This window comes from Euprymna scolopes, chromosome 6 (genome assembly GCF_053919585.1).
Source record: "Euprymna scolopes isolate OS-2025 chromosome 6, ASM5391958v1, whole genome shotgun sequence".
Classification (NCBI taxonomy): Eukaryota; Metazoa; Mollusca; class Cephalopoda; order Sepiida; family Sepiolidae; genus Euprymna; species Euprymna scolopes.
In genome coordinates, this window is record NC_136487.1 from 91831825 (window position 1) to 91854743 (window position 22919).

Sequence of the window (22919 nt, forward strand, 5' to 3'; positions counted from 1 at the left end):
CCCTGACAAAATTGTCTGTGAGATGGGTATATATGCTGATGACACCACGCTCTATAACAGACACGACAGGAAAACAAATGAACACATATCTAAAGAAATGGCAGAAACACAAGAGGATTACCTCCAATCTGTAGTGGAATGGGGACAAAAATGGATGGTCACATTCAATGCTGCCAAGACTAAACTTGTTTCCTTCAATAACTACAAGAAACTTTCTCTACCACCAATAGCAATGGCCAAAGACTCTTTATCTGAAAACACATCTCTTAAACTCCTCTGCCTAGCGTTCACAGGAAGCATGAGTTGGAACAATTACATTGAGAGCATTGCCAGGACCGCTGCGAAAAAGGTAGGTTCTCTCTACCATGCTAGAAAGCTACTAACACCCGAAAGTATCCTGTACCTCTATAAGGCCACCATTCGCCCATGTATGGAGTATTGTTGACATATTTGGGCCGGTGCATCTGCTACTAGTCTCTCACTCCTAGACAAGGTTCAAAAGAGAGTCGCCAACCTAATAGGTCCATAGGTCCTGAACTGTCATCTAAGCTTCAGCCTCTGTCCCATCGACCAAATGTAGCATCTTTCTGCCTGTTCTACAAGTACTTTAATGGTGAATGTTCCGACGAACTGCAAGCACTTGTACCCCCTCTACGTAAATACCCTTGACAAGCAGTAAAATCCCACCCCTTCACAGTAGAGATCCCTAGATGTAAGAGAGCCTTCTATTCCAGTAGTTTTTTCCTCCCAGAACCGCTAGACTTTGGAATTCCCTTTCAGGTTTCTGCTTCCCCAACTGTACTGACATGCAGAAATTCAAGTGTAACATGAACCGACATCTTGCTGCTTAACTCCTCACCTAGTACCCCTGTAGCCTGTGTCCCTAATAGTAGCTCCCTACATCAAAGTGGCAATGTGCCTTGTTTGCTGTGAAAATGTAATAATAAAAAAAAATATATATATATATATGCAGTAGGAATCTAATTAAAGGAATAAATACCTGGGCAATAAGATACTCCGGACAATTTATAGACTAGACCAAAGAAAAATTTAGGCATTTTGATCAGAAGACAAGGAAACTAACGACTATGCACAATGCATTACAGAAAGGAACAAAGAGGGAAGAGGACTGATAAGTGTAGAAGAGTGTGCATTAGACAGAAAAAAGACTTGGAAAGTACATAACTCAGAACACAAGAAAGACTGATCACCACAGAGAGAGACACCTGGACACAACTACGGCCATCGTAAGATAGTCGTGACACAACTAAGAAAAAGAAACATGAACAGAGAAAGAGAATCTCTACTGACAGCTGCACAGACCAACACATTATAATTAACATTAGAACTAAAATAGATGTGACAGCAGTCACAGAGGCCGTCGGCCAAGAGTAGCGTGTGCAACACTCAGAACTCAAACCCCAACCTAAAGGATACGAAAAGGGGACATATGCTCAGATTAGGTCCTATCTTAATTTGCATATGTCGAATTTGAGGATATAAAAAGCTGATATTTCTTTGATTGGAGAAGTTTGTTTTTTTTGCTCACTCAGTCATTTTCGAATGTCGGTAGAAAAAAGAACAACGGATTTTTTTTTATACAATTAACTCACGTATCAAAGGGAGAAAAAAGCATGAAATGGTATTTGGCAGTTAAAAACTTTAATTCCAACACTAGAAGCTATTTCAGCTTTAAATATAAAGTCAATGCAGCCGAGACGAAAATGGGAAATATTAAACGATTCGCATCAAACCTGGAAAATTAAAAGTCACATTGAAAATTGGAAGCATTGAGATATGACAAGATTTAGAAGTTAGTCCAACCTTTTTTGTCTTTTTTTTTTTACTTGGCCTTCCTGGTAGAAGTCGTTGGATTTTTTTTTAGTCTTCAAGTTATGGAGATTTTTGAGAAATACTGTCGTCAAGTTATATAGAACAGTAAAGTACAATTCAAGTCAGATTTTTATTTGTAAAAAGTCGTTTTTAAATGAATTAAAAATGAAATTCGGTTGTATTTGCTGAAAATGAAAAAAAGGTGTTGATTTTCAATGAAGAAGTTGAAGTTCGATTCAGTTGGATTAAAAAAAAAGAGTCATTGCTTTTAAAAACTTGAAATGCGATTCGGTCGACTTGTACGTAAAAAGTTGTTTTTAAATGAAGAATTTAAAGTGAAATTCAGTTGCTTTTGCTGAAAAGAAAACAGTTGTTGCTTTAAAATGAAGCAGTTACAATAAGATTATAGTTAATATACGATTATTCGGTTAAATTTTAGAGTGCACATTCGAAAGTCAAAGTAAAAATTCGTCATACTGTGGATAATTTTGAGTGTGTATTCAAAAGGCAGACTTTGTGAAAGTTTGCTATGCCATGGAGAAGTTAAATATGCATTTGAAGCTCTAACTTTGTGATCATTTGTCGGGCTATGGAGAATTTTTTTTTATGCACATGCAAGTTAAACCTTGAAGGTTTGTTGTTCAATGGAGGAGTTCTGAGTGACAGTTTGAGTGCCGGACTCTAAAGTTTGTTGTCGTCGTGAAGGGATTGAATTACCGATCGAGTCTGACTTACAATTCTAGCCAAACTTTTTTTTTTGAGTTGGCAGTGTATGATGAGCCAATTGCGTCTAGCAGTATATCATGGGCCAGTTGCATCTGGCGGTGTATCATGAGCCAGTTGCGTCTGGCAGTATATCATGGGCCAGTTGCATCTGGCGGTGTATCATGAGCCAGTTGCATCTGGCAGTGTATCATGGGCCAGTGGCGTCTGGTGGTGTATCATGGGCCAGTTGCGTCTGGCATTGTATCATGGGCCAGTGGCGTCTGGTGGTGCATCGTGGGCCAGTGGCGTCTGGCGGTGTATCGTGGGCCAATTGCATCTGGCAGTATATCATGGGCCAATTGCATCTGATGGTGTATCGTGAGCTAGTTATGGTTAGAGAGGTTAAAACATGAGGATGATAAGACTGAGTCAGATGAGTTGCACGAGGCAGAAATGGAAGCAAATGTTCCCAAAGAAGCCCTACTAAGCTAAGGAGTACCTGACAAAGACAGATACTACCTCCCTGCCCAGTTTGTGATCATGAGATTAGAGAGTAGTGTGATGGCAGCCATGGAGGCAGGTGGCCAAGGGTGGTGTGTGCGATGCTCAGACCTCAAAACCCGACTGATAGGACACAAAAAGGGGACATGTGCTCAGGTTCAACCGCTTCATAATGTGCATATGTCAAATTTGAGGATATAAAAAGCTGGTATTTCTTTGATTGGAGAAGATTTATTTTTGCTCACTCAGAGAGTATGTACTTTGCGTGTCAGTGGAAAAAAGAATGACAGATTTTTTTCGTAGGGTTAACTAGCATGTCAGAAGGAGAAAAGAGTGACGGAGACAGTACTGGAAAATGAAAACCATAAAATCCTTTGGGGCATGGAGATACAAATAAATAAACTCATCTAAGCAAGGAGACCGAGCATCATAATAATTAACAAGAAAGAAAGGAAACTTTCAAAATTTTGCCATCCCAGCAGACCACAAGCGAATATCAAAGAGATAAAAAACGAAATAAGTATGCAGCACTTGCCAGAGAACCAAAAAGAATACGAAACAGGAAGAAAATCAATATAATACTAATTATAGGAACACTATGTACAGTCCCAAAGAACTTACAAAAAAGACTAGAAGAAATCGGAATTGAGAGAAAAACTGAGGCTATACAACAGATAGTAATTCTAAAAACGGCTGAAATCTTAAGGAAAACCCTTGAGCGTGGAAACTAACCCAATATGAGCTACAAATGCTAACTGACCATATGGAAACTACAACAGAAGTAAAACAAAAAGATAGAAAAAAAAAAACACTACATGGAACCAAGAAAGTGAAAACACAATATTGTTAGTTAACTACCTCTATCTAAAAAAAAATGATGGTGGTGTCGGCGTCAACTGGCACCATACCAAATAGTTGTGAAGAGTCAAGGAGGATGGAATAACCAAGGAGAGGAAGCTTCACTGAATGAGTGAAAATAACTGAGACATTGAGCAGGTTTAATGTCACTCAAATTCCAGTGAACACCAATGGTTGTTGCCAGTTAGAACTCAATGGCAAGCAGCTGTTGCAATAATGCAAAGTCATTTGCAAAGATTATCGAAATAGGTGAAGAGTAGTGGAAATCAGGGGAGACTTGTTGTCACTCAGACCCCAGGGAACACTATTGGTTGTTGTTAGTGAGAATGATGACCTGTGTGAGAACTCCTAGTGAGTAGAAATAATGATGATAATAATAATGTTGGAGATACAATACCCTTTGAGCCTTTCTATGCTTGTAATGATAAATACTATTTATTTTATATGGTTGTCACAATGACCACATAGTTTAAAACATTGGATCCTGGCAGTCAATGTTGACTGATATCCAAGGTTTGAATTATGTAATTCGCAGAACCGTTATATATAGCCACACTGATGATTATTAATAAAAATGTCATTTAAAATCATCTTTTACTTCACTACACATGTCAATAGAAATGCTGAAAACCTCCGTTTTGCTCCAAACTTTGTATATTCTAAATTAATTGTTATTAAAAATAAATTAAAATTAAGCCTTTTTTAAGTGTGAAATAAGCTTAGTCTGGCATTTTAAATTTAATTCATTTTATACACTGATTTTCATCTGGTCAGAAGGTTCATTTATCATTGACATTTGCTTATCATCAGTAGTTATTCTTTTGACTTTAAACTTGAAAACCTTTCAACTGTCCCCCATTTATTGGATTCCCAACAAAGGCAGAATTATAACCACACTGATGATTCTTAATAAAGATGTCATTTAAAATCAAATTACTGGTGTCAGTCTCAGACAATTGCTCTTTCATTTTGTTTTTCATTGAAAATTGGGATACTAGAAGTATTTTTAAAGTCAGTAGAATTCAACCCTATATTTTTCAGCTAAATGACGATTTAGTCAATCCAAAACAGCATGGATACCAAAGGGGGATGGTCATCCATGGTTGTCATACAATGCATTAAAAAATATTTCATTAAAACACATTGTCACTGATACACATTACTGTGTGATGCTGGGGCTCTGGTCTGCCATCTATCTTTATAAAAGGCAAAACAGCTGCGTGCATTTCTGTATGTCCGTTAAAGGTTTTTTCGGGGTCGGGGTTACTATTTTGGAGAACTTTTTATATACTCCCTAGATTATAATATCTATGATTTGTGAATGGATGTCGTATCTACATTTATTTTGAGCGACTTTTAAAAAAAATCTCTGGTTTCGAGTGTTTGATTGTCTTTCTCATATAAATAAAGCAAAACTGAATCAAAACAAAGTGATTTGCTGGCCTCCGTGGTCGGCATGTCTTAAAGGCAATTAGCTTTGATTACTGTGGTGGAAACACTTCATATCAGACAATTGCTATTTAAGACACTGCCAGAGGTCCCCCCCCACCCCAAGAGGGGGATCTAGTTCTCACCAACGTTGTGGTGAAACAAATACGGAAGAAAGCTGAAAGCTTAATTGGCTAGAGGCCAGTTTAGCTTTCAACTTTCTGCCATATTTCTTATTATGGCATGATGGGTGACATCGCAAAATTTCAATGCTTTACACTTTTGCTCCTGTCTTGGCATAGCGGTAACATGTTACATTTTCTTTCACTTTCTTTTCTGCCTTCACGTCGTGTGTTTGGGTTCAAGCCTTTCTGCCTACTAACACTTTTTTTTTCAAACACCCGGGTGACGTCAGGCGCACCCCCGCTAGTTACTAATATGAAACAAAGTCAAATTTATGATCTTCATCCCAAATCTGGCAACTTCAGATGTAGCATAATTTTGCCCTCGTTATCATCAAGTAAATTTCACTTCATTAAATTTGCAGTAATCATGACCGTTTTCTCTGTCAGTTACAGTATGATCAATCAAATGTCAACAAATACTTGGTCATAAATTGTTTTCATCTATATAAATAAAACAATACATGTATGTATATGTGTATGCCTGTCTATGTGTAAATATTTAACTGCTAATCTCTTAAACTACTGAGCACATAACACTGAAATTAACAAGAAATAGTAATCATACACCAAGGATAGTTTACAGCAAGTAAAAGCTTTGCTTGGATGGATGAATAACACGTACAGAAGTCAGTAAGTTGAAATACAAAATGTTTATTTTAACTTGCCGACATATTTTTATTAGTTTGCGCATGTGTAAAACTAATCATAGCTAAAAGTGGATTAATTTTATAACTTTCTTATTTATCTGTCGGGTTATCTCAAACAGTAGGGAATGCAGCTGGAGTGCTGAATGAGGGAACACAGCTGGAGCGCTAAATATTTTGGTTTCAATTCTAGCACCAAAGTCATTTTTTTTTTAACTTTTGAATCAGTATATATAAATAGTCAATAGAGAATTAAATCTACAATAATATATATGAAATCTGCATGAATTAAAATATATTTAAGCATATTTTTTGTTTGGCAATATCAGGCCTCTCTCTGTTAGTAAGTAATAAAATGTTGTTTATTTCAGTAATAATTTTCAATTCTCTCATAATATTTCCATTATTAAACTGACAATCTATTCATTTCATTAACCCTTAACATCGAATGGCTTTCGGCTTGATAACCAGTGACACATTAGTTAAAAAAAAAAAAAAAGAAGAAAAACGAAAAACACAATTTGTGATAAAGATTGACAGAATTATCTCCAATTATGTCTTTGCCAACTATTTTGTTTTGTGGTTATCATCACGTTATGTTCTAATTACAGTTTTGGAAATGAGGTAAAAAACAAAACATTTGTGTCTCTCTCTGTGGTGATCAATCTTTCTTGTGTTCTGAGTTATGTACTTTCCAAGTCTTTTTTCTGTCTAATGAACACTCTTCTACACTTATCAGTCCTCTTCCCTCTTTGTTCCTTTCTGTAATGCATTGTGCATAGTCGTTAGTTTCCTTGTCTTCTGATCAAAATGCCTAAATGTTTCTTTGGTCTAGTCTATAAATTGTCCGGAGTATCTTATTGCCCAGGTTTTTATTCCTTTAATTAGATTCCTACTGCATATATATATATATATATATATATATATATATATATATATATATATTTTTTTTTTTTTTTTTATTACATTTTCACCCCAAACAAGGCACATTGCCACTTTGATGTAGGGGGCTACTATTAGGGACACAGGCTACAGGGGTACTAGGTGAGGAGTTAGGAAGCAAGATGTCGGTTCACATTACACTTGAACTTCTGCATGTCAGTACAGTTGGGGAAGCAGAAACCTGAAAGGGAATTCCAAAGTCTAGCAGTTCTGGGGAAGAAACTACTGGAATAGAAGGCTCTCTTACATCTAGGAATCTCTACTGTGAAGGGGTGGGATTTTACTGCTTGTCGGGGGTATTTACATAGAGTGGGTACAAGTGCTTGCAGTTCGTCGGAATATTCACCGTTAAAGTACTTGTAGAACAGGCAGAGAGATGCTACATTTCATCGATGGAACAGAGGCTGAAGCTTAGATGACAGTTCAGGACCTATTAGGTTGGCGACTCTCTTTTGAACCTTGTCTGGGAGTGAGAGACTAGTAGCAGATGTTCTAATTACAGTTTTGGAAATGAGGTAAAAAACAAAACAAAACACAAAAACAGAGAGGAAGGGAGAGATAGAGAGAAGACATAAATCTTAATGAGATTTATTTTCTTTGAAAAAATATCATCATCATCATCATCATCATCATCATCATCATCATCATCATCATCATCATCATCATCAGTTTTACGACTGTTTTATGTGTTGGATGTCTTTAAGAAACTAACTTCCAAACTAACCTATCTATGGTCATGTTTTTATCTATTCCCCTTTTCTCTCAAGTCCATTTTTATCACTTCCTGTTTTCCTTGGTCTTTTTTCTGTGTACTTGTGTACTTGACCTGCTACCTTTACTGTTTTCCATGCACCAATGCAAGAAATCTCATTTATTGTTGCAATGTGGTCATCGCATCAAAGTTTATTCTTCTGTATGCTGTCCAGATTTAATCTTCTTCTGAAGCCATCAGAACTAGCCAGTCTTTAAGACTCACATTACACATCCATGCCATCATTCTATATTATATTTTTTACTAATGGATTGCTACATACTGAGGCCCAAAACCACTTGATAATAAGGGTTACTGAGATGTATGGATTGTCAGTTGGATTATCATATTCGATTTAACGTCCATTTTACATGCTTGCATATGTTGGACGGTTATAAGAAATTTACTTCCAAACTAACCTATCTTTGCCCAGTTTTTAATCATCTCTATTTCTTTCAAGTCTATCTTTGTAACTTCATCCCCTACTACCTCAAATGTTCTATTACACTTCATCCCCTACTACCTCAAATGTTCTATTACACTTCATCCCCTACTACCTCAAATGTTCTATTACACTTCATCCCCTACTACCTCAAATGTTCTACTACACTTCATCCCCTACTACCTCAAATGTTCTATTACACTTCATCCCCTACTACCTCAAATGTTCTACTACACTTCATCCCCTACTACCTCAAATGTTCTACTACACTTCATCCCCTACTACCTCAAATGTTCTACTACACTTCATCCCCTACTACCTCAAATGTTCTACTACACTTCATCCCCTACTACCTCAAATGTTCTACTACACTTCATCCCCTACTACCTCAAATGTTCTACTACACTTCATCCCCTACTACCTCAAATGTTCTACTACACTTCATCCCCTACTACCTCAAATGTTCTACTACACTTCATCCCCTACTACCTCAAATGTTCTACATCTAAAAGCCTAAAAACTCTTATCTATCGTTTTAACCTGACCATACCAACAAAGTTTCCTGTCTCTATCCTCAGAATTAAACCTGTCTTTAAGACTCACGTAACACATCCATGGCATCATTTCTCTTCAGGCAATATCAACCTGTTGACAGGGCCATGAATTCAAAAACTACAACCCCATGCAAAGGGTAACACCCCCAGTGGGGCCACCTGTAACCCATCATGCCACAGGACTGGAACCTGGTGGTTAGATATTCATCGATTTTGGTCCTTATTTTAGTTTGATGAAAGGTCAGGGAGGCCTGATCTGATCAATTGTTTGGTCACATCAAGCTTTAGTATCAATGTTCATCCCCAACCGTATTATTCAATCTGATTAATTAAAACCTTATTCCTCCATTTTATTTTCCTCACAAATGGGTACTATAAGGCAGTGTTGAAGTGGTATTTTCTGAGAGTAATGCTTCTCCTTCTAAGAGTAATGTTTCTTTCTAAGAGTAATGTGCCCGCTTTCACTGTGAAATTTCCTTCTGAGAGCAATGCATACTAGGAATATAAATAATGATTCTACCTATAGAATCATATCTGACAACTTTATTCAGCACTAAATAATTCATAGACGGTTGATATGTCATAAAACAAACTAATCTGAAAGCAATGTATTCTAGTATTCTAAGACCAATGCACTTTTGGAATATAAATATTTACCCTACCTATAGAATTATATTTAACAATTTTATTTGGAATTTAATCACCTATGGTTGATATGCCAGAAAACTCCACTCCAAACTAATGCTATATGTCTATGGTCCGGGGATTATCAGAGTCTTTTTCCAGCTTGGGTGTGAATATTCTCAAAGAGAAATGTTTTGAAAGAGTAACGTATTCTAAAAATATAAATAATCATCCTATTTATAGAATTATATTTGACCACTTTATTCAGTATTAAAAAAAATAAATAATAAAAATAAAGCCATTGCAAATCAAAAGTGTTCAGGGTTCATTTCTTACTGCCATGCAAAATGACAGAACAAGGATAGGTTGAAAATACTTTGCCCTGAATCCTGAAGGAAATGTGTCTAGATGTAAAGATTGGCAGAAACTTTCTGAACCTTCCCCAAGCAACACATCACCAGCATTCAATATGTTGAATCAAGTAGATTTCTTAAAGATTGCATAAGATTATTGATTAAAACAAAAGATGACCAAAAAGGTATAATAAATGAATATAATAATCATAATCATACTTACAGAGCAATAAGCAAATGTATTTGTGTACCCATCGTCAATTACTGAAAAATAGAAGAAAAAATAATAATGATCTCTCACAATCTATAATATAATGCTATCTTTCTGTCTTTCTTTTTCTGTCCCAGGATGCAATTGTAAACATGGCTCTATATCAAGACATCATTGCAAGTAAAATTCTGCAAAGAAACCAATTGATACTGTAATCTGAAAACAAATGAAATAATAAATACTTCAGAGAGTGATTAACAAGTTCTCAGAAAATATTCACTCCAGGAATGATAACTTACGGAGTAAACTATTGTCAGTAAAAAGATAAATCTTCTTTTTTTAATCTAGGGGATATTGTGACCCAACCACCTATAATGGTTGAAATTGACCCAGAAATGGGGTGGGGGCGAATGAGAGCTGAATTAAAGCTTTTATTTATGTGAACGATCCCGAGGTACCAACAGATGCCCTTGATGGTTAGAAACGGCTTGATCGCTGATACAAAATGCATGAAGAAAAAAAAAAACAATTCCAGGGACATTAATAATATTGTTTGTGAATAGGATTGTTGTGTGTTATTCGACATGTTTTGTCTTGAAGTGACCTTAAAGATCAAGGCCGGAATTTGGCCTGTGTGGGAACTCAGATAATAGAAAAGTTTAATCTGTTGGGAAAATCACCTAATTAATAGCATAGGTGATGTGGCCAATTAGCCAATCAAGGCAAATCAGAGTATGACGTAATGAACAGGGATTGGTTGGAGAAAAACCCATACCAGCTCAAACCTTACCCACCCTTTCCTTTAAAAGGAACCACAGAGTGGGATAGAGTCAGTTGTTGCTATCAATTATTGTCGTCAGATCGCAGTTGCAGTCCACCACTACCCCATGCAAAAACACTCCCATTCACTGACCGACTGACCAATAACGAGACAAGAGAATCCATTGTTAAAAAATAAAAAAGGCCCTGTTTGAGTTACTATCGAGTAGACTGTCGGTGAAAAAAAATATGGTATGTATTTTTATTTTATTTTTTTCCTGTTGATAATTGTACATAAATATTTTCTTTGTAATCAAAATTATTTTAATAATTAATCCTTACAACGGAACCAAAACTTGCATCACAGTTGATTATTCATCACTTATCAACTTGTGAATTAACTGCAGATGAATGATACGAAACTGAAGTAATCTTTTTCAGTGAACAGCCAGCAAGAGGAGAGGATTGCCAAATTTCCAGCCCGTAATGCATATCCTCCCTGGAGACTTTGAATCATACACATTGGACTTTGTAAACTTTTTTCCTTTGCCTGCCAACCACTATTGAGACAAGAACTACATGAATCTCACATCAACCCTGTCATCATAGAAGTGGCCAAGACCCTACTATTGGACTTCTATGGGTGTTCGAATCAAAAAAACACAGAACTACACTTATATACCAGTGAACACTAGTCTTCCTCGGGTTATATCTTAACTGAGGGTGGCCAGGTCTTCGTCGTGTTATAATATCCAGCTCCCACAAAAGAGGCATTCTATATGTGAACAAAAATCAAAATTTCCCAGTCAAAAAGGATCAGGGAGTGGACAAAATAAAAAAAAAACAAAAAAAGAACGGCTAGTAAAAGCCTCTGAACCCTTTTTAAAATAATTGACTGCTTATCATTTTCCGTTTTTTTTTTTCTTTTTTTCAGAACCGAAAAGTAAGCAAGTCAATCTCTAGTGGGGTCTAAGTGGGATGAAAAAGAACATGAATGAATTTTTCGCGAATGGATATTGTCCTTTAAGATAAATACCATTTGGGGGAGGTTGTGAGCAAAACAATGATAATGAAAAATGGACATCTTTGGGGAAATCTATTACTAAGCAAAGGACTCATTCACTCTATTATCAAAGAGGCTGAATTTAGTAAAATATTTTTTTTTTTAAATTAAAGATTAAAGAGAAATAAGTTAATTGATGGCAGCTTTTAGTTATCAATCTGGAAAAAGATAAGCAGCGTTTTTCAGAAAACACGGACTCATGGTTTTTCATTTGCTTAGAGTTTAGTGGAATTATGACTTTCACTAGTGTGAACAAAAACAATTTCTTTGGGAATATACTGCATTGGATATGTTATTTACTGCGATATATTTAAATTTTGCAACATTTTCTTTATATATATAAAAAATATTAAACTATTTAAAAATGAAATAAAATGCTTAAACAATATTTTCAGTATAAACTATATAAAAAGTATTTTCAAACAAAAAAACATTGATTATTTGTATTAAAAAAAAAAGAGAGACATTTCAATTATAAGTGTAATGATAAGAGCTGGGAGAACTTAGTCTGGGAGAAATTCGCTGCGCAGAATCAGAGACTTTACGAAATCAGCAGTATCTCCCCGCATTCTTGTAGTGTAATAATAAATAAAAAAAATTAGAAATGAGAATAATATGTCAGTCATAAAATGTTATGACCTATATCATACATTGTCTAAGTTCAGATCAGTATCATCATGAAATACCCAAGTGAAGCACATAGACGGCAAAAATGACACAATAACTAAGGGTTTATATAGACAAAATGCTTTTTTTTTTAAACAAAAAGGTTCAATCTTTTCAAAATAATCTTAAGACAATACCCAACAGGCCAAAAGAGAGGAGGACACAAGAAGTCAGTAAATCAAATAAAATCTCTTTTTTGTTTATGAGAAAAGATTACTCCAGTCCAAAATCTATAAAAAAAAGTATATTAAATATGGTTGTCCAATAAGGATAGAAGGAGCTTGGGGGGGGGATTAGAAAACACAAAATACTTAGCTAGGTGATACATATGGTATCCAAATGAAACTAAAATGTTCATAAGAAGTAATATTACCCTTAACAGTGCATTTTAAGTGTGCTCAAAGCTGGCAGAAGCCTCGTTGGTAATCCTTCCTGACTGAGGCATGTCAAGAAGTCAAGTCGAGGTAAATTCACGATTTAACCTATCACAACAAAGTAGAAAAGTTCAATAAAGTTCATAACGGGACTTGAATTAAAACTGAAACTGAAGGTTTTTTGCCAAAACGAATTGGCACATAATTCCACACTTGCACAAATTAAACTTTCCAAAGTAACTCAACTTCTGTGAGCCTTTGCTGTAGAATGGCTGGCAGTGCATCCAGCTAGCAAATTTCAACACACAACCCAAAGAGGAGCAAAAAAGTAATGAATATTCATTACTTTTTTCAATATTTGTATAAGATAATGCTATATTCACATATTCTGCCCCAGAGATGTAATAATAAAAAAAAGAAAACAATTAGCAGAGACTTGCTAGCATATGCTCCCCAAACTTAAGCCATAAGGAGAGAAAACCTGACACTGAATGGGGGACATCTCATGAGTTAGACCCTCATTGTAAACGGAGGCAACCGACCAATCAAATTACAAGAAACCTGTTGCTAAGTGAAAGGGTCGTTGTGAGGAAAAAAGTAAAAAAATAGAAAATTAAAAAAAGCATGACAGTGTTTTTTGGAGCAGGAAGACGAGTGGACACAGAAGGAAATTCCCACCGACATAGCAAAGAATTTCACTTCTCACTATGAAGCCGGTATCCAACTCCTGACACAATGATGATGATGATGATGATGATGATGATGATGATGATGATGATGATGACGATGATGATGATGATGATGATGGAAGGCATAGAACTACACAACCAAACAGAGATGAGGGGTCTAGGGGAATAAGATGCCTATAAATACTTGGGAGTTCTGGAAACAGACACCATCAAAGCCACAGAAATGAAAGAGAGAATTAGAAAGGAATACCTATGGAGAACAAGAAAACTTCTAGAAACTAAATTATATAGCAGAAACCTAATAAAAGGTATAAATACATGGACAGTATCACTAATAAGATACTCAGAACCATTCATAGGATGGACCAAAGAAGAAATGAAACACCTTGATCAGAAGACCAGGAAACTCATCATCATGAACAATGCACTACACCCAAAGGACGATATTGACCGACTCTACGTGAAAAGAAAATAAGGTGGGAGAGGACTAGTTTGTATAGAAGACTGTGTGTATGACACCAAAAAAGAATTTGAAAAATACATATCACAGAACATGGAAAGGATAATCATGGCAGCGAAGAACACTGAGAAAATCGACAAAACAGAAAACAGAGATACAGGATAAGATGAGAAAAGAAAAAATGGGAAGAAAAACAACTACATGGAAGATTCATAAGGATGACAAAAGATGAGAATAATGAAAACACTTGGACATGGATGCGAAAAGGACACATAAGCCGAGAAACTGAATCGCTAATAACCACAGCACAAGATAACTCAATAAGAACCAACCACATCAAAGCAAAGAAAATACAAGAAAACAGTAAATGCAGACTCTGTGGACAAAGAGACGAAATGATAAACCATATAGTAAGTGAATGCAGCAAAATGGCCCAAAAGGATTACAAGAACAGTCATGATCAAGTGGGAAGGGCAGTACACTGGGAATTATGCAAACAACTGCATCTCAAATGCACGGACAAATGGTACAAACATAAACAGAACTTGAACAGAACTTGAATGGTACAAACATAAACAGAACATAAACAGAACTTGAAAACGAGGATCACAAAATCCTATGGGACATGGATATACAAATTGATAAACCCATCCAAGCAAGAAGACCAGATGTCGTAATAATTAACAAAAAAGAAAAATAACAAGAAATAAAATTATTATTATTATTGGCTCACAAGGAGCTTTCACACAGGTCATCAAAGAACTCTCCTTGAAAACAGCCTGTGGTGTTCCTTGGAAGCTCAGTGACAACAAATCTCTCCAGATTTCCAGTACTCTCCATTTTTTTCGATAGCATTTGCAAATAAATTTGCATTATCGCAATAGCTGCTTGCCATTGATTTCTCATTGGCAGCGGCCATTGGTCTACACTGGAATTTGAGTGGCAATAAGCCTTAGCAAGGTCCCAGTTCTCTTTGCACTTATCCAGTGAAGGTCTGATCAGTGCTCTCTCCTTTGTTTTTCCTTCCTCCTTGACTCTACTCGGTTATTCGGTCTTACTTTTTTTTTGGGGGGGGAGACAGTGATGTGGTAATGGGGGATGGGGTGGGAGTAGAGAACTTATAGACATGCAGCTTCAATGTTCTTGGTTCCATGTAACGTTTCTTCATGTTTTGCCTCTGCAGCAGTTTGTCTGGCCTGCGTTTGTGGCTCATGTGCATTAGTCTCCACATTCAAAGAGTTTTCCTTAATATTTCAGCTTTTTTCATTATTGTTGTTTGTTGTATTTTCCAGCCATTCCTCTGATTCCAATTTCTCCCATTCTTTTTTCAGAGTTTTTCAGGATTGTTCCTAGTGCTCCTACTATTATAGGTATTATTTTGATTTTCTTCATCAACAATATCTCTTTCAGCTCTCTGGCTAGCTCTGTGTATTTGCTCCGTTTCTCCTTTTCTTTGATATTCACACTGTGGTCAGCTGGAACAGCAAAGTCTACGGTTTGGCAGAACTTTTCTTTATTATTATTATTATTATTTTAGTTTCAAAGTATATCTTCTTTTTATCCTAAATGAGACAAGGAGTAGCTTTATTTACAGGTCCGATATTAATATTAGCAGGAGTAGTGCCTTGTGTCACACATTCTGGACGAAGCCAATCTCCACAATTCTTTTCCTCAGAAACTCCCACACTAATTACGAAAGTAGTACCATCTGTTACATTCATTACAACATATCATTGGAGAAGAACCCCCATTCCTAACAGAACAAGTAAGACAGAAATAAGCTCCCTTCTCTTTTTCATCTTCAGAAGAAACTTCCATAATTTCTGCAGAACTTCCCTAATGATCTGCAAAAGAAACTTCCCTAATTTATAACGGATACAAATGCATTAGGGAATGGATTTGTTCACAACCATCCCTTAATATACATCTGGAACAAACTCGTTCATCCTTCCTACAAATGAGACAGAGAACCTTACCAAGACTCCAGAAGGGCTTGGTTTGGTTAGGCATCTTCACCAAAACAAGATCACCGACTGATATTTTCTCTGTACAATTACTTATATTCCTGTCCTTTTCTCTCAAAGAAAGGAAATAATCGTTATGCCATAATTTACAGAATTTCTCAACAAAGTCCTTGCTTAATTGAAGAGATTTCAACAATTTGATCCTATTTGGAGGATTAGGACAGAGGTTGTTAACCTCATGACTTCTCAGCAATAGACACAGGTTGTAACCAGTCTCCAATAAATAGTTGGGAGTTAAAATATCTAGACCTCTGTCAGAAGAAGCGATATATGTGAGTGGTCTATTGTTAATAACTCTCTTAACATTTGTAATTATTGTTAGGAAATCAAATATTCTAATTTCTTCTTTCCAATCAGCGCATTCAAACAGTGTTTAACCACTTGGATCATTTATCATCACACACCTTTTTTCCAGGTGGAATAAAGAAGAATAATGATGTGAGTAACAGATGTAGATCTGAAATGTTCCTTGAACTCATTGGAAACATATATTCAGACAATACTATCTCTAATGCCCAGAAGATTTTAGAATTATCCGAATAAACATGTGTAGTACACCAAATAAATTTGTGAACCTGAACAATGACAGCAAAAATGAACAAGTTCACCCAATTAATATCCAGTAAAATCTACCCCAACCTGCAGGAAGGGACAAACTCTATGTACAGGGAATTGAGAGCCTGCTGGCATCTCAAATGATAAGGAATTGAATACAGGACAGGGTTGGATTATAGCCTTTACAAACTGTCTCCTTGGAGAACCCAGAACCTCATTAACCTCAACTTTATCAAAGTCGAGTTTGTTCCCAAATAGCAACAACTCAGATGAGCTTCCTTAATGATTAGTTTGGTCAGGGATGACACTTCCCCAACTATATTGGGTGCTTCACATAATAAGGATGGATATCCAAACTCTAAACACAATTCAAAGATCAAATCAAACCTTCGTTATCCAAAAACAAATCAAGACTAAGGGCTCTTGGTGGCACACTCCTTATGGATGTTTTGTTTAGGTATAGCTTGAACACTTAGGTAAATTGTGGATTGAATGAGTGAAGTAAAGGAAGTCATGCCAGTTATTAACCTTCTAGAAAACTTTCCCCAAAACAACTTATTTGTCCAAAACTAATAATACTATTTGCCAAGCAAATCCATCCAAATATTTAATTAAACGAAAAACCTTAAGATGTTAGCTAAGATAATAATATAGTAATACAATCTGAGGTAGAATGGCTTAAGTTATCATAGCTTGGATTTAGATGGAATCCTGTTCCCCTTATATTAGCCACAATCTTGGCAAAACAGGAGATTTTAAATTTTAAGTTTAAACCATTGGTGAATAATGCAGTAAAGGAAAAGGGCTTCTGTGACCCGAGTTTTAAGGACACTTTGAGTTGATCAAAATCAATAATCTTGGTACCTGTAAAAGTACTTATGGGCATACTAATAGTTTTTGAGTGAATACCCTCTCGAGAATATATTTTGTATAAAGCACTGGAAAAAAAACAAGCTTTGGCTTTGTCGATAAGACATTTCAAATGTATGGGAGACCCCTTCTTTCCTTTAATTAACACATGTAGCATGGAACAAATACACTCAGCATAAGCAGACAGTATAGAAGTCTTACCCACAAAAGACTGAGTTGATTTTAGGCACATCCACAAAAAATACCCCACAAGAAATGGACAATTCACCTCCTTGTGAGAACACAAACAGTTTTTGTATAAGTTGTGTGCCTCACCGTGTTTAGGCCTCAAACCATAAAATTGTAACATAGAACAATCTTTTACATAATTTGCAAGATTTATGATTACTTCAAGAAGTAGTTTTATTAGTAGGCTGAATTTTCTTCTTATTTTGGAAGGATTTCCTTGAAAATTTCATGTCTCGACCATGACGTCTATCAGGTAAGATGGCAGATATTTTTAGTGCACAATCTTCCAGTTCTTTTGAGTGAGCAAACGCCACCATAATGAACTCAATAATTTCTGGCACATTTTCAACAATGGTTTTGATCAAAGGATATCTCTCCCTGCTTCAAGACATTAATTCCTTCCAAATCTTGGCAGGAATCCTTCTAAATAACATGTGAGTGACAAGCTGTCCGGAAGACAAACTTTCTTTAAAAATATCTCCATTGAAGGATCGATCTAACGATCAAATCAGCTGTGATATGTTCTAAATAATTTTTCAACTGATCATAGTTTGCTAAATGATCGGGATGAGGGAGAATTTCTTCAAAAATGTTATCCCTTATATCATCGAGATTCAAAAATCTGTCCTTCTGTAACCACTTCATCCTCCAATGTGGATGTACAAGATTTGAAGCATTCCTTGATTGTCCTGATTTTAAACTTATTCAAAGGGGAATTGTTCTCAAACATCAGGCATTCAATCTCCAATCTCACTAATAGATTTTTTAACACAATCCTGTTCTCTCATTTGCCAGTCAGAAACCCTTTCCTCAAACTTAACCAAATTCTTCTGGACTCTCTCCATGAATTGTTCTCAAACATCAGGCATTAAATCTCCATGAATGCCAAATCCTCCTTGCTTATCGCTGTACTCTCCTCATTTTTGCATTTAACCAATATCTGATCAACCAGATCTTGATGTCAAAAGATAACCATCATTTTACATCAAAGACCTTAGATTTTCTTGCAGATGAATACATACTGACCTTGTCCGATATCGCAACTGTTGAATCAATTCTAAGTCTCTTTTTTTTGCCATCAGCTTCCCCTCAAGTTCCTTTCTTGAGGGAGCTATTTTGACAATTTAACCCAACAAATTTAAATTAAGCTCCATCTCTAATATTACTGTCAAAGAATATTTATATATTTTTTAACATATTAATGCTTAACAATTTAAATGTTTAATTAACTTAAACCAACCTGATACAAAATATTGGAAAATACATCACAAACAATTAAATGTTAAGAACTTAATACTAATAAACATAGTTTTATGATATTTACATTTTATTATTTTTTTTTTAATTTAAGAACAGTTCCAAATTTAAGAATGGCTCCAAATATTATTGACAAATTAAATGATTCGAAATCGTTTTTGATACCAAACTATAATTTAATCAAAATTAATGAGATAGACGAAAGAACAAAATTCCGTATGCAGAATAAAATGTATTCTGTAATAATTTACCTATGTATAAATTTCTTCTACAGAGGTAAAGGACTCTGAAGACACAAACTCGCAAAACCAGAAACACTTAACCTGAATAGATTTCTCGATTCAATTCTGTATTGCATGTTTCAAGCTGGTAGAAGCCTCGTTGGTAATCTTTCCTGAAGCATGTCAAGAAGTCAAGTCGAGGTAAATTTGCGATTTAACCTATCACAACAAAATGGAAAAGTTCAATAAAATTCACAATGGGACTTTCCATGAACTTGGAAAGAAGGAAAGAGTATGCCGTGATCGATTCTTTTTTCATACAAAGTTCCCAAACAAGGAAATTAATTTAAAGATGCCATTTAAAGGAATAAACCATAGAAGTTATGAGTTCTTTCTTTCTGCAGTAGGATGAGTGAGAAAAATCTTCCCTTAAGAACTGAATTCTCGTTGAGAAAAGATTGATACCTTTTGTCAGAACAAAATTAAAACTGAAACTAAAAGGTTTCACCAAAACGAACTGTCATGCAATTTCATGCCTGCACAAGCGAAACTTCAGAAGAAGCTCAAACTCCCGTGAACGTTTCCCAAGAGAGCTTTCGGTTAGTGAATTTCAATAAAACTATCTACTTAATTTTAATGTCAGTTTCAACTAAAAGCAATGTTATCTGCTTAATTGTTGTGTCGCGATTAGTTAAATATTATTGCATTATTACATAAAACATGTACTTTTACGATACCATAATTAAGTGATATCCGGCATTAATTGCAACAAGAAAGATTGCAGTAACTTCCCTTGACTTCATGATATTTATTTATGTATAAATAACGTGATTAACTTTCTACTTTATTGTATTTTGTAATTTTTGAATATCTTACCAATTTCAACATGACAATTAAGTAGATACAATTGTTTTCTTTTATGAAATTCAATATTTCGATTTTCGATTTTTGCTCTAATAACGAAAGAAGTGCCAAAGAATTGACAATAACACCTTTTAAAAAGATCTCGATAATTCTTTAAATAAAGTTCAAAGGAAATTACTGACTTTAAAGTCTATATTTTACGCTAAACATTTTTAGCAGAGAAAGTACTGTGCTAAAATAATAAGGTTATTATTTAGAAACCCATTCTTAGCATGGCACCAGTATTGACTTAAGCTCGTATATCAGTCACGGGAGATAACTCAGCATGACAATGTTATTTTGAGTTGTCGTCTGCCTCTTCCATTTTGTGTTTACGTTTTCAGTTTTGTTTTGAGTTTCATTCTGTATGCTTGAGAATAAAGTCTCTTCATCCCTTCAAACTGTTTTGTGTGATATACCTTTATTTACTGGCATGGTGGCAGCAGTTCATTTACCGTCAATCATTATTCTGGAGAGGTAAAAAAAAAAAATTAAAAAAAAAGATTTTTTTTTCCTGAATAAGGAGTATATTATCCACTAACTAATTAGGCAACCACCTGAAGGGATTATTATGACGAGACCAGACTATCGAAGTGTTTCTTCCCCCTATACCAGTTCTTCAAAAATAACTCACTCAGTATTTCTGCATGCACTCCCTAAACAGTGGTGCCTGGGAAATAATGAAGCTATCTCTCCCTTTGAGGCGTGGAGAAATAACCTTGTATATTGTCTGTCTCTTGATAGCAACTATGCCTCATTCCTTGAGATGAACTGGAAAAAAAGATGTGCTCATCCATACTGGGGCTTCACAAATGATGGTATGGAAATACCTGATGTCAACAGACTCACCGCTGTTCAAAAAAATAATATTGTGGAGATGATGTTGGGACAGGTGGCAAATTACTGCTCCAGCATATCATGGAGTGCTATTGTTAAGAACTAAACCTTTGGCAAACCATAAGACAACATTATGGCTTCCAGACTAGCAGCTCTCACTTCCTGGACTTTGATTCCATTAGGCTTGAACCAGATGAACGCCCAGAAGGGTTATTTCAGAGACTTGCAGCCTTCATTAGTGACTCCTTACTAAACACTGACACTAATATACGCCATCATGAAAGCATTCCCACAGAAGACAAAAAAGTCGCCCTTACATTAGAGAATCTAATAGTCCTCACTTGGTTGCACCTACTTCATCCAGCCTTCCCTAAATTAGTCAAGCAACGTTATGGGACAGAGTTGAGATCACGCACATTGGCATCAATCAAGCCTGAGATCTCCCTGGCATTGGATTTTTTACTTGAGGAGTTCAGAAATGAAATTTTCTACTCCACTTAGATATACTAAGAAGCCTTAATCGATGAAGACTTGTCCACTGTGTAGTCAGGTTAAAAGACCGAACACAAACCATTTTTTGAGTGAATGCATCTACCTTCCTTAATAAGATCATAGATATATGACCAAGGCTTGCCAGATCCTTCACATCTTTGATGATGAGGAGCCCAATTGCCCAGAGACCTTAAGCAATTTACATATAAAATATGCCAACCTCACAGCGAGTGAAAACCGAACTATTCCCCTATATTGACATGTATTCAAATCATCATCTGGTATGGATTGTTGTTGACAGTGGTGCCACCATGAAGATGATTTGATACTCAAACAGCCAAGCGCCTGGGCACTAAAATCAAAAAACTTCCCAGTCTGTCAAACAAGCAGACGGATCCTCCCCCCTCAATATGGTTGGAGAGACCAGGCTTAGTCTGGAGAGAGTGGACACAATGTGTTTCTTTGAAGGCCTGGTTATTGAGGATCTTGATACCGAGATATTTGATGGTGTCCCATACATGTGCAGTAATGACTTGTCAGTGAAACTCGCTAGGTTTGAGATATGGATTGGCGACACACAATTTAGGTATGGCTCTACTACATCCCCTCCCAACACAAGACTGGTCAGATGTGCTCATGTTTTACGTTACGTGCTCCACCCCAAACAAACCACAGTGTGGCCTGGCGAGTACTTTGAACTCTCCATGTCTGCTGATGAGGATGACAAATTTGCCATTGAGCCTCATTGGGATTCAGGCTGCGTAGTATCAGTTAAACCTTGGCCACTACCCATAATCACAAGGAGTGTAGGAGGAAACGTGCATCTTGTCAACAACATCAGTGAACCACAACAAATATGTAGATTACAACAGGCTATATCCATGTTCATTCAAACGACAACAACATTTTCTGGCATGCTGAATACCTACCCAACTTCAAGCAAACACCATGACAACATTGTTTCCTGTGTGGTCATCGAACCAGATATGTTATCCTCTGCAAAGAAACTGAAATTTCAACAGCTTAATTCCGAGTTTTATGAAGCTTTCGGAGAGGATCTACCTGGGTATAATGGCTCATTTGGTAACTTCAAAGCTTCCATTAACCTGGGTCTTACTCAGCTACTCCAGCTTCGAAGCCGACTTCCCCTATACAATAAAAACAGAACTGCAGCTTAAGTTCGATGAGTTAGAATACATTGGTGTATTTTCTCGTCCAGAAGATATCGGAGTAGCAGTGGAGTATGTGAGCCTGTCCTTCCTTGTTAAAAAGCTTAATGGAGGACATCGCTAGTTACTGCATTTTCCAGCACCGGTTGATATGCAAAGCCTCAGCCATCTGCCATGCCGAACATTGACTTAACTCTAAGGAAGATAGGTCAGTGGCGATGGATTATCAAAACCGACCTCACTAGCGCCTTCTATCAGATCCCCTTGACAAAGGAATCCATGAAATGTGTTTAGGACTTCCCTTATGGTTATAATTAAGAG

General features: G+C 36.1%; 1 protein-coding gene across 3 annotated transcripts in view; it reads right to left on the reverse strand.

The window, feature by feature from the left end:
* The window catches only part of LOC145277784 (uncharacterized), a 139922-nt gene that overhangs the window by 105190 nt on the left and 11813 nt on the right, over positions 1-22919 (reverse strand). For all 3 annotated transcript variants that reach the window (XM_080129544.1, XM_080129543.1, XM_080129542.1), the window contains exon 2: positions 10044-10084. In XM_080129544.1, coding sequence (XP_079985670.1) covers positions 10044-10075 — 32 coding nt within the window. In that variant the 5' untranslated portion in view covers positions 10076-10084. The remainder of the gene's footprint in view (positions 1-10043; positions 10085-22919) is intronic.